The sequence below is a fragment of the Nannospalax galili genome, unplaced genomic scaffold (genome assembly GCF_000622305.1).
Source record: "Nannospalax galili isolate Female #2095 unplaced genomic scaffold, S.galili_v1.0 scaffold184, whole genome shotgun sequence".
Classification (NCBI taxonomy): Eukaryota; Metazoa; Chordata; class Mammalia; order Rodentia; family Spalacidae; genus Nannospalax; species Nannospalax galili.
The window spans coordinates 2,134,960-2,147,700 of record NW_008351649.1 but is presented as its reverse complement, the minus strand read 5'-3'; the positions used below and the strand labels follow the sequence as shown (position 1 = coordinate 2,147,700).

Genomic DNA, 12,741 nt, shown 5'->3' with positions numbered 1-12,741 from the left:
GGGCCTTATCCAATTAGAAATTTGTCAGTTGTATGTATGTTAGTTGAGCCATTATTGCACTAGCAGGCATTGCTTGGCATGTCCATAGCGTGCAGCATGCGAGGTCCATTGTTGAGCAGAATCATAGGAGATCCTTTTTCCCTAAACATCTGCATAGCACCTTCTGGCACTATGAAAGTCATCCATCCAGTGGCATGGAGTTTTTGGCTTAGTCTCAGCTCCATCTCTTCTCCCATGCTCATTATGCAATGTCTTTGGCAACATGGCCTTACCAACCTTTTTACTGTTCAACCGACTTTAGTGGCAATAGCTTTGGTGAATTTGAGGACCTCTGTGCTCTCTCTCTGATCAACAGCTCATAGGGGAATCAACAACCACCCCTGGTACTGTAGTTTTTCTTAACAGTTGCATAGTTTTGGGAGGCTCTGTTTTTATCTTAATCAACCATAAAACTCCCAAGAATTTTATAGCTATAGCTGGCCTTTGTTTCTTCAGGTATCTTTTAAATGCTTTTCACATCTGTAAAGCACTCAAAGGTTAACATCATATATTAAACCAATCATAGACAAGGTCTGACACAGCATGGAAAGGTTTTACCCATTTGTATTAATTGTTTTCTCCATAGATCTCTGTTAGGCACCATAGCATGGGTAAGAGGCATGAATTTGGTTAGTTCTTTACTAACTTTAGTTATCCCTTTGGAGTCATTCTGCATTCTGGGGCTCTTACATGGAGTCTCTTTGTATTCTTTTATCTTTGATACACTTATAGGTGCTGGCTCCAGTTGCCTGACCCTGCATCAGGCTAAGGGGGCAGCGGTCTCTCTTGTCTCTGCAGTACCTGTTGGTTTCCTGAGCCAGGCAGGCCCTGAGTCTGCCTCCTGACTGTAGTCATGTCTGTCATCTCTTCATTGACCATACCTGGCTGCAGGGGGAGGCCCTGGTGGAAAAAACTTCCTCCACCCCTAGCATAGCCTTTCTCAGGAGAGAAATGTAGCCTATTTAATCTGTGGGCATCCTTAACCACCCCTGGGACAGCTTTTATCCCCCGAATGTCTTTTGTAAACTGTTCTTTAGGTTTTAAAGCCTCCCAGAAACTCCTTAGTACTGAATTTGGTTTTCTATCAATTTTTTCTTTGGGAATTTGGGCTCGACATAAGTCTTGCCACATTTGTCTTCAAGTGACCCAAATGGACCATTTCTCTGTCTGGTCTTTTTTATATCTCTTCTGGGTGTTCTGTTGTTCTACAGACACGTTTTATACACTGGTCTGAGTCACTTAGATCTGCTAAAGCCTCTCTCACTTTGCAAAGATCCTGTCCCATTAAAAGACTTAGCAAAACCATCAACGCTCTATTCTCAAGGTCCCAGTTGAATTAAGCTTTCCTTTATATCTCTTGTCAACAGTCTTATCTGGCCCTGTGAACTGGGCATCATATATTGCTTTTCTCATACCTAGTTTTCTCAGTAATGCCTATCCCTCCATTATAGTCCTCCAGCCCCTGTTAATTATGGGAGTTTCCCTTGGTAATGACCAAGAATCTTTAATATCTTGCACCAGCCATCCCATTAAGGACTGCTCCCCCCCTGCACTGGCCTAGGTTGAACAGCCTATATCACAAGGATGGATGGGTGGTTATGTAACTCACCTGTGAAGTTTCTGAAGGACTCATAGACACCCGGGCCTTGCCCTCCCTTGCGCACTGGGCTTCGCCTCTTCAGCCTTCTGACATCTCTCTGGATGCTCACATTCCTCCCATCAAAGGACTTTCCTTCTTGCACCTCACACCATTACCCGGCTCCCTCCTCCTCCTCACTGGGATCTCAGCTTCCACACCATCTTCCTGACGTTTTCTGAGCTGCCCTTTGAAAGCAGTCACTTCATTTTATCACTGTACCTACCAGTTCCTGGATTTAGCTTGTGGGTGTGATGATTGTCCCTTGTCCCCTTCCATCAGATATGAGTTCCTTGGGGAGGCAGGACCTTCTCTGTCCTGCACTGATGATTCATCAGGGCCTGGAATAATGCCAGGGCTAGGTCTTTTCTCTGATTTCAGTGTTTTAAGGATGTGGGAGCTCTATGTGTTCCCCTCTGCTGTCCATACAGCACCTTGAGTGGCTACTGGCATACAACAGGTGGCCTATAGATGCCGGAGTGAATAGACGTATGGAAAATATTCACTAAAACTAGTGACAGTGGTTTCATAGCACTGGAAGGGAGGCACTGGAGATGGGGACTGAGGCTGAGAGACAGTGCCCTGCGGAGCTAGCAAGTACAGGATTCCTATCCTTACCTGAATGACTGTCTTAGCCAGTGGCTACCTGGCTGAGTGGACAAGCAGGCAGGTAGACCAATGGCATCTGGCTGAATGGAGGGATACATGTTCAGAAAGTCCTCTAACCCAGAGGTGAGTCCCTGGCCCACACTCTCCCCTCTCCCCCTTAGCACTCCTAACCCCCGACGTTGGCGAAAAGTGGAGCAGTGTGCAGGAACCAGGACTCTGATGTGTCCCATGATGTGCCTGAAGAAACAGGACCTGTACAACAAATTCAAAGGGCGTGTGCAGGCTGCTTCTGCAGGTGTCAGGTCTGACCATGTAGAGTCCAACTACCTAGAGTACCTTTTTGAAGGTAAGTCCCTTCATTTCCCATTCAGTGGGGCTAGTCAGATGGTTCAGCGGTTAAGAGCACTTGATGCCCTTGCAGAGGACCAGAGTTGGGTTCCTCATGCCCTTGTTGGGTGGCTTCTAACCTCCCATAACTCCAACTCTAGGGGATCTGATGCTCTCTTCTGGCCTTCTTGGGCACCTGCATGCACAGGTTAATACACACATACATAAATAGAAATAAAATAAATCTTGAGGGTAGATCAGGGGCTGAGTAAGATGCTGTTGCCTGCCAAGAACATTGTTCAGTGGTACAACAATCCTTTGTGTGTGTGTGTGTATGTGTGTGTGTGTGTGTGTGTTTATGTATTAATGTATGTGTATGCATGTTCATGTGTGTGCATGTGGAGGCCAGAGGACAACCTCGGTGTCATTCCTCAGGCATTGTCCACATTTTTTTTTTAACAGACAGGATCTCTCACTGGCCTGGAATTTGCCATGCAGGCTAGACTGGCTTCTCTGGATCCGGGGGTGGGGGGCAACCGTTCCTCTGCCCTGGGTCTCAGAGTGAACCCCAGGTCAGAATGAACTTTTTTTTTATCTTTTTTGAGACAGGGTCTCCCTGTAGCTCCAGCAGACCTGGAACTCACTATGTAGATCAGGCTAACCTCGAACTCACAGAGATTCACCTGCTTCTGCCTCCCAAGTGCTGGGATCAAAGGCGTGACCACCATGCCCCACCAGAATGAGTTTTTAAGTTCATTTGGGTTGTCAGGCTGAGGTCCCTGATCCCTCACTGCTTCTCAGCCTGTCCCAGCGGCTGAAAGCGCCTGCATTTCTCATCACATCCCCCCATCTCAAAGCCAGAAGTGGCTCTACTGCATCTTAGTCATGCTTTGCATGTTGGAACCTCCCCTCCGCTCTGTGAAAGTCTGCTTGTGGGCATGGTGGCACATGCCTTTATTCCCAGCACTCCAGATGCAGAGGCAGGCAGGGTCTGTGTGAATTCTAACAAGACTAGCCTGGTCTACATAAGGAGTTTCAAACCAGCCAAGGTTACATAGTGAATCAGTCAGATGAAAGCTTGAGTGTGATCTAGTCAGTAAGACTCCTGGGCACAGGAGTCTCCATCTGTGGGCCAGCAAGGCTGAAGGATACGCTGTCTCTTGTTCTCTTTATAAAGCGTGGGATGGGTGCAGGGTGGCATTCTAGGTCGAGCAAAGGGAAATGGGTGAAATAGAGGTATTGGTCCAAAGCAGCCTCAAAATCCAGCCAAGCAAACAAATGCCATTTAGGTTCAAGGTTTGGGATGATTCTCCTTGTCTCCCAGTGAAGCCCTTTGAGCGCCTGCCTATTCTTCCAAGTCAGGCTTTCTTCACTATGGAGTTGCAGCTAAGGAGTTTTATCAGTCCACATCTCACCAGCAGAAATAGCAGTTAACTGCCCCTGTGAGGCCAGGTGGCCATGTTTCTTGTAGACATAACTGTAATACTGAGCAAGAGTCACAGAGGAACGCCATATAGTGTGGTCGAATCAGGAGTCCTTTATTAGCCAGTGGTCAGAGGGAGGGCTAATACCATGAGGGGAGGCAGAGTGGGGTTTATAAAGCCTAAAACCACAATAACATCATGCCAGGGGCAAAACCAATAATCATAGTTACATCAGATCACCATAGTTACATCAGATCGGGGGTAGGTCAGTTAACAAAGAGGTTTTCAGCTAAAAAAAATTTTGGCTAGGAAAAACAAGTTTCTCAGGATTGCAGAGACAATGGTCTCCATGGTGATGCAAGTATAGCTGGGTAAGAGGACATGGTTCCAGCTACTTGGAAGTTTCCCAGTATTGTAGAAACAATGTACCCCCTGAAACTACAGGTGCAGCCTTCATGGCTGGCTGGCTACAGCGGAAATGGCTGGGCAGAAACACAGGGTAAACCAAAGTCAACTAGAACAAAATGGAGTCGGTTTCGCCATTTCAATAAGATTCTCAAGAATTATGGGTTTCCTGTGGCTGTGGACAGCCACTCCTATAGGTATCTTGCACTATGTCTAGGTACATCCTCTTGGGTTGGTTTCCCTGGAGAACTCTGACTAATAGCCTTCCTACTCCCATCTCTCTGTCTCTCCTGGACAAGTGACAGAGCTAAGCTTTTTGAGGTTTTGTGAGTTCACAACCCCCTATGACTACCCTTCCCTCACTCTGCCTTGTCTGGAAAGATCCAGACTCGCGTTCACTATCCACCCACTACTGGAAGTGTATTCTGGTGTTACAGCCCCCGCTAGCCTTGTTTTATTTTTTAAAAATCAGTTGATAGGGGCTGGGGAAACAACTCAGCTGATAAAGTACTTCAGTGAATTCCAGGTACAATGAGAGTCCCTGTCTCAAAAAAAAGGTGGACTGTGATAGAGGAAGACACCTGACATTGACCTCTGGCCTCTACACGGCACTCACAGCTGTGCTCACTTGCACACACAAGTGCACACATAAGCATAAACTGCACACACGTGTGAACATATATATATGAACCATGTACATGCCACATATGTGCACACATGCATAAACCACATGTGTGCACATATACGTGAGCATGCATGCATGAACCACACACAGGCACACATGTGCACCCTCATGCACACAGTGGGATGGTGATGCTTCTCTCCCATTGTATGGTGCTCGGGGCACAGTGAATGTTTCACAAATGCTAATATGACTATTCCTTGCCCAGAGAGCTCTCTGGGTGGGACAGAGATAGGAGGATGGAGATAGTGGGTCCCCTAGAGGTTGCTCACAGGTCCCATTCTGTTTCTAATCAGTGGAGCCAGCCCCGCCTACCCTCATGCTCACCAGAACCAAGAGCATCCTGAAGGTTAATGCCACCTACCAGCTGCCCCCTTGTATACCCTCACTGGACCTGAAGTACGAGGTGGAATTCTGGAAAGAGAGCACTGGAAGCAAGGTGGGCCCCTTTTCTGATTCTGTGAGTGTGTGTGTGTGTGTGTGTGTGAGAGAGAGAGAGAGAGAGAGAGAGAGAGAGAGAGAGAATGAATATAGACATGCATGCCACATGCCACAGCACACATGTGGATGTCTGAGGACAGCTTTGTGGAAAGTTCCTTTACTGGCTGAGTCATCTCACTGGTCCCATGTCATTTAAAGTGTTCCACATCAAGTTAAAGGAAACAGGTGACTAGTTGCAGGGTTTTGGGGGGGAATAAGGGGGAGTGAGACAGGGTCTCCTATAGCCCATGCTGGCCTTGAAGTCACTATATAGCCAAGGATGCCCTTCTGTATAGTCAAGGATGACCTTGAACTCCTCCTGTTCATCCTGCCTCTACCACGTGCTGGTATCATAGGCAGGCACCACCATGCCTGACTTGTCTTTGGTTCTAATAACAAATCCTCTCTTCCATAGCACGTTGCAGTATTAACATGGAATTAACACATACTCATTGACTTGTTTTACCTTCTTATTCCATTCTGTCTTTGGAAACTAGTATGCATTTTGTACTTAGGGCACATCTCCATTTAGACTGACTACATGTCCAGAATTTGTGGCCTCTGCCATGCCCTGCACAGGGCAGCTGGAGAGGCTTCTGAACCTGCAGTGACTGAACTGCCCTCATCCCGAGGGGGGAGGTGGAAAGCCTATGGAATCTCATCTCAAAGAGGCGACCCCTCAGGCCCTGGTGGAATTCATAGAGGAGTGACCCCCAAATAGCAGGCTGCTTTTGAACACCAATGATATGCAGAAATCCCCCTGTAAAGAAAGCAGATAGTGAACAGTGTGTACTCTGTACTTACCCTTTAATTTAGAAAGAGAAAAGAAAGTTTGGAGGTTCCCATCTACCCTCCTTGGCCACCCTACCATGTCCTCCCCACAGCTCTGCTCACCAACATTGCTGATTCTTTCTCCAAACAGATCCTCTTTCCTGCCACTCCACACGGCCAGCCAATACAGATCCCACTCCAGCCAGGTGCCAGCGGACGCCACTGCCTCAGCGCCAGAACCATCTATACCTTCATTGCCCTCAAGTACAGCCACTTCTCTGAGCCCAGCTGCATTTTCCTGGAAACCCCAGGTGGGCACAAAGTGGCACTGTAGTAGGGACTTCCCTCCATGACCTCAAAAGTTTCACAATACAGTGGTTAAAAGTATAAATCACGAGACAGACTCACAGATGGAAATCCCAGCTCCACCACACTCACTGTGTGTCTTTGAGTGGCTTACATAACCTCTACTGAGCCTTGGCCTCCTCAGGAATAGGCTGCTTCTTCTGAGGAGGGAGTAGGATGATCACTAGAAGCACTTGGCACCCTGATGGACTGGTACCATTGTTCTTTCTACAGCTACTGTGCTCTCTTCCCTAGGGGCCAGCTGGGCTTTCCTGGTGCTACCCTCACTCCTGCCTCTGCTGTTGGCAGCTGCCACAGGGGGTGTGATCTGGAAGAAGATTGAGAGAAACCCCTGGTTTCAGCAGGTGAAGAGGTCTCGAGCACTGGTATGGCAAGTCTGGCACATGTATACAGCAGGCAGGGAGGGTAGGGTGTCGAGAAGCAGGAAGTGGTTCAGACAGAACAGCAAATTGGCCCAGACCGAAATGTCACTTATTTTGTCTCTATGTCTAAGTTTCCACCATTAGCAATGCATTCCTTCAGCACTGAATCCCACAAATCTGCCTGCTGGGGAGAGGTGCCTAAGTCCTTAAGTCAGGAGCCAAGAGGGGCACCCAGCCCTGGAACTCAGGAGAGATGGCCAGAAGTGGTGGGGGTGTGGGGTGCATAGGGAAGTACCAGATGGGAGGATCGTGTGAGGATCTCAATGCTTAGTTTACAACTTGACCAAGACCAACCCATATGCAGGCCAGTCTTGGGGTTCTGTATCCCCCTGTTAGAATCTAGGGACTAGCTGAAGAAGGGATGGACCTGGGGAGGTCAGAAAAGAGCTGGGTCACAAGTGGTGCTCTCTAGATACTCAGGGTGGGATAAGCTTTGGGGACAGATTCTCAATGTCCCTGTGTCATAGCAAGGGGACAGGGAGTAGTTTCAAAGACCTTCAAAGACTGGCTAACTGGACCTTGACCTCTGGTGGATAGTTAGTGCCTGAGGCTACCTAAACATGGCGACCAGTAGCATCTCCCACACCAGCAGCATCTCCCACCCAGCAGCATCTCCCACACCAGCAGCATCTCTCATACCAGCAGCATCTCGGACTAGCTGAAGAAGGGATGGACCTGGGGAGGTCAGAAAAGAGCTGGGTCACAAGTGGTGCTCTCTAGATACTCAGGGTGGGATAAGCTTTGGGGACAGATTCTCAATGTCCCTGTGTCATAGCAAGGGGACAGGGAGTAGTTTCAAAGACCTTCAAAGACTGGCTAACTGGACCTTGACCTCTGGTGGATAGTTAGTGCCTGAAGCTACCTAAACATGGCGACCAGTAGCATCTCCCGCACCAGCAGCATCTCCCACCCAGCAGCATGTCCCACACCAGTAGCATCTTGCACACCAGCAGCATCTCCCACACCAGCAGCATCTTCTACACCAGTAGCATATCCCAAACCAGCAGCATCTCCCACATCAGCAGCATCTCCCACCCAGCAGCATCTCCCACACCAGTAGCATCTCCCACCCAGCAGCATCTCCCACCCAGCAGCATCTCCCACATCAGCAGCATCTCCCACATCAGCAGCATCTCCCACCCAATCTCCCACCCAGCAGCATCTCCCACACCAGCAGCATCTCCCACATCAGCAGCATCTCCCACCCAGCAGCATCTCCCACACCAGTAGCATCTCCCACCCAGCAGCATCTCCCACACCAGCAGCATCTTTCATACCAGCAGCATCTACACCAGTAACATATCCCAAACCAGCAGCATCTCCTACACCAGTAGCATATCCCAAACCAGCGGCATCTCCCACATCAGCAGCATCTCCCACCCAGCAGCATCTCCCACCCAGCAGCATCTCCCACCGAGCAGCATCTCCCACACCAGCAGCATCTCTCATACCAGAAGCATCTCCCACACCAGTAGCATCTCCCACCCAGCAGCATCTCCCACACCAGTAGCATCTCCCACCTAGTAGCATCTCCTGCATCAGCAGCATCTCCCACCTAGCAGCATCTCCCACCCAGGCAGCATCTTTCATACCAGCAGCATCTCCCACACCAGTAGCATCTCCCACCCAGCAGCATCTCCCACCCCAGTAGCATCTCCCACCTAGTAGCATCTCCCACACCAGTAGCATCTCCTGCATCAGCAGCATCTCCCACCTAGCAGCATCTCCCACACCAGCAGCATCTTTCATACCAGCAGCATCTCCCACACCAGTAGCATCTCCCACCCAGCAGCATCTCCCACACCAATAGCATCTCCCACACCAGCAGCATCTCCTACACCAGTAGCATATCCCAAACCAGCAGCATCTCCCACATCAGCAGCATCTCCCACCCAGCAGCATCTCCCACCCAGCAGCATCTCCCACCGAGCAGCATCTCCCACACCAGCAGCATCTCTCATACCAGCAGCATCTCCCACACCAGTAGCATCTCCCACCCAGCAGCATCTCCCACAGCAGCAGCTTCTCTCACACCAGCAGCATCTTCCACACTGGTGCCCACACTGTGGAAACTTGTGCTGCAAGTACACAGAGCAGGCTGTAGGTAGTGGGGAAGTAGCACTGCCAGCTGCACTTAGAGTCATTGATGATGGCTGAGAGGCCTGAACAATAATACTCCAGGTACCTCCCCTCTCAGTGGGGTAGCTCTGAGATGCATGTGTGCAGTGGCTCCCTGGCTCCCCAGAAGGATTAAGGTCCCTGCTAGAGAATACCTGCCTCAAAACTACTCCCCCACCTCCACTACAATCTGGCTTGTCCCCTGTTTTCTGGGAACACCTCCCGAAGGAATAATTGCCACTGGAACCCATCTGGACTATTTCCAGGGATGCCCCAGACTTGACCAGTCATGCTTCAGGAAGCCTGAATCATCTCTTCTCTCTTTCCAAAATCAGGACTTCTCTGGGTACAGAGACCCATTGGCATACTTTCAACCTAGTGAACCAGAGTCTCCAGATGAGCTATTCCTCTGTCCCCAAAAGGAACTGACCATAAGGATCAGGCCAGGCTCTCGAGTCAGGGGCCCAGGCACCTTACAGGCAGGATCAGAAAAGAACAGCACTGGGGATGAAGATGAAGACACAGATGACAGTGACAGCTTCCAGCCCTACCTGGAACGGCCTCTCTTCCTGAGAAAGGAGCTCCAGGTTACGGGACGTTCTGAGGCAGATGAATCTGGAGTGGATTCAGGGAGGTCCTGGACACCTCCAATTGGGAGTGAAGGCTCTTCTGCCTGGGACCCTTCAGACAGGAGCTGGCCCAGCACTGTGGACTCCTCACTTGGCAGTATGGCTAGGTCCTCCAGCTATTTGGACAAGGAGTTGGACCAAGGGCTTGGTAGAGATGGGCATCAGGAGGCTCTCCCACACCTGGAATTCTCTGAGGAGTTGGGCTCCTCAGAAGAGCTTCCGAAGGATGACCTCTCCCATTGGGCCACTTGGGCTTCCTCATCCCTGAAGCAAGATCTGGTCCCTGGGGAACTCCCAGTTTCTCTTCACACACTAACTCTCTGCTGGCACAGTAACTCTGAGGAGGAAGAAGAAGAGGAGGAAGAAGAGGAGGAAGAAGAGGCAGAGAATGAAGAAGGTCATTGGGGATCAGAACTCAAGGACAGCAGTGCCAGCTGCTGGGGGGCTGTGAGTCTGCAGAGGACAGAGGTTAGGGGTGAGATGCTAGGACATTACATGGCCAGGTGACCTGGTCCCTAGTGGCCCATCCACCCTGGTGTTGCTGTCACTATAGCACTTCCCAAGGACCATAGACAACACTGAGAGTCAAGAGCTATGCCCCTCCCTGAGATGATCCCTTTGATGATCAGCGTTCTTGCAGCTCTTCGGGGACCCAGGCAGAGGCTCTTTGTCATTTGGGTTGAGCTGTGAGGTGTCACCAACTGCCTATGACCCACCTGCTTTAGATGGCCTTTGAGAGGGATGGGGATGAGGACAGGATGCAGTCAAACTGGTTGGGTGTCAGGATGCCTGTTGTCCCAGGGATGATAGACCTGGTGGAAAAGCATCCACCAGCTGAGGTCATGTGGCTGTGGACAACAAGGGGTGATACTCCCTGGTTCCCAAAACACACATAGCATTGGACAGTTCTTGATATGACACAGCCCTGGGTTCAAATCAGCTCTGCCGTTTACCAGTGGTGACCTGAGTAAGCTACTCTCATTCTCTGCCTCAGTTTCCTCTTGTGCAACTGTCACGTGGATGTAGTGAGGGTTTAGGGAGCTCTCAAATGTGTATGGCACAGGACCACCTGTGTCACTGGTGCTATGAGCTGGCTGGCAGAATCCTCCATCCAAACTCCTGAGAGACTCCTAGGCATCTCCTATCAGAATCCCCTAAGCCCAGATCCACAGGAGCACCTACCTTCCAACATGTCTCCCCTTTAGGCCACTCCCTCACTGCCCCCATACCTCCTGGTCAGGGGCTCTCAGAAGCCACAGCCCGGTCAGCTTTGCTTTCCTCTCACACACAGCCCATTTTCCAGGGGCCAGATCTGAAAGGCAGCCACAGGGCAGATACTGCACTCCTGGCCCAGGTTCCCTTTTGGACACTTTAACTGGGAGAATTTCAATCCATTATGCAAAAAAAAACCTCACAGCCACTTTACCCATGGTAATTGGGGGGGCGGGGGTTAAAGCAGGCATAAGGGAAGAGCCTCACAGATCACACCTAAGGGCACTGTTTAAGGGCATCTGATCCAGGGCTTCTCCAACCCATTCTCAAGTTGTAGGTGTGGGGGCCTAGAGTTCTCACTTTCAATCAGAGCAACCTCACTGTGCTGGTCTGCATACTGTGGCTTGATACAGAATGTGTGTTAGGGGGTTTCACAGCTAGACAAGTTAGCAAAGCACTGTTTTCATTGAACACCTGTCTTGTTTCATACCAAGAGCCTGAGGTCCAGCCTGGTAAGGATCTTGCTCAGGTCACCCAGCAAGGCTGCCCTAATGACTTAATATGTGTGCCCCCCAAGGGTGAAATCTTTTGTCTCTGTTCAGCCAGGCCAACCCCTGACCCCTTGGCCATGCCACCAAGGTACTTAAATCTCAACCGGGTTTTCAAAGAGTCATCAAGCTGGTGGAAGGAGACCTTTGCTACCCATGCTGGAACATACATGCACACTCATGTGTGCATGCACACTTGCATCTCCCTATGAGTTTCCTGTAGGTGAGGCTTATCCACATCACTGACCCCAAAGAAGGAACAAACAAGCAAGCTCAAGGAAGGCTGTAGCTGAGGCCCAGCTCCTGGAAGTGCCCTGACCATGGTTGACATCCTTTCTGAGACCCAGCTGAGTTACTTCACAAATTCTCTGACACCATCATCAGCACAATGTTATCTTGGTCTTCCATGAACTATGTGCTTGCTTTCTGATTTTCTACCTTCTTCCTGTTTAAATGAACATTTTTCAAAGTTTACTTTCTGATCCAACCTGAGCCCATTAGTAATTCTAAATTCCAGCTTCTTTCCGTCATTAGGTTGTTAACAAAAAACTGTGGAAGCCCACGGAAAGGACCCGAGAATCCACACCAGCGTTCTTGGTGTGCACTCAACACTTAACCATTTACACAGCCCTGTGCATGGCCTCTGGGAACTGTGGTGTAGACAGGGCCAAACTTGAAGGATGTCAAGGTCAAAGTGAGCCAAGCCTCACTTCGGCTGCAGTGATGTGCAATTCTTCAGCATATGTAGCCATTTTTCAGCTTATGAACCATTTTTGCTTATTTGTATTTATGTCTAATTTTGCACTGTGTTTTATATCATATTTAAATAATACTATAATGTCTGTTGGTATATTACCCCAAACCTTAATTAAAGAGCTCTATTTTTAGAGAGAAAGCTGTAATTGATGGAAACGTCTACATGCTTAGTTTTCAAAGGCTCCTCATGAATCAGTTGTTAAGACTACAAGGATCTTGGGTTGGATCCCCAAAAGGAGACCTAGAGATAAGGGTTTGGAGTATACAGAGGTTATGAGTCCAGATGACACCATAAGGAAGTGGGGGACTGAGGAGGA

At 49.5% G+C, this 12,741-nt stretch overlaps 1 protein-coding gene across 1 annotated transcript in view; it reads left to right on the top strand.

Moving 5' to 3' along the window:
• Positions 1 to 12,530, top strand: part of Ifnlr1 (interferon lambda receptor 1) — a 21,107-nt gene extending 8,577 nt beyond the window's left edge. The window contains exons 3-7 of the mRNA XM_008848613.3: positions 2,446 to 2,630; positions 5,419 to 5,561; positions 6,525 to 6,684; positions 6,974 to 7,104; positions 9,615 to 12,530. Of these exons, the coding sequence (XP_008846835.1) occupies positions 2,446 to 2,630; positions 5,419 to 5,561; positions 6,525 to 6,684; positions 6,974 to 7,104; positions 9,615 to 10,415 (1,420 nt within the window). The 3' untranslated portion in view covers positions 10,416 to 12,530. The remainder of the gene's footprint in view (positions 1 to 2,445; positions 2,631 to 5,418; positions 5,562 to 6,524; positions 6,685 to 6,973; positions 7,105 to 9,614) is intronic.
• Positions 12,531 to 12,741: the final 211 nt, after the last annotated feature.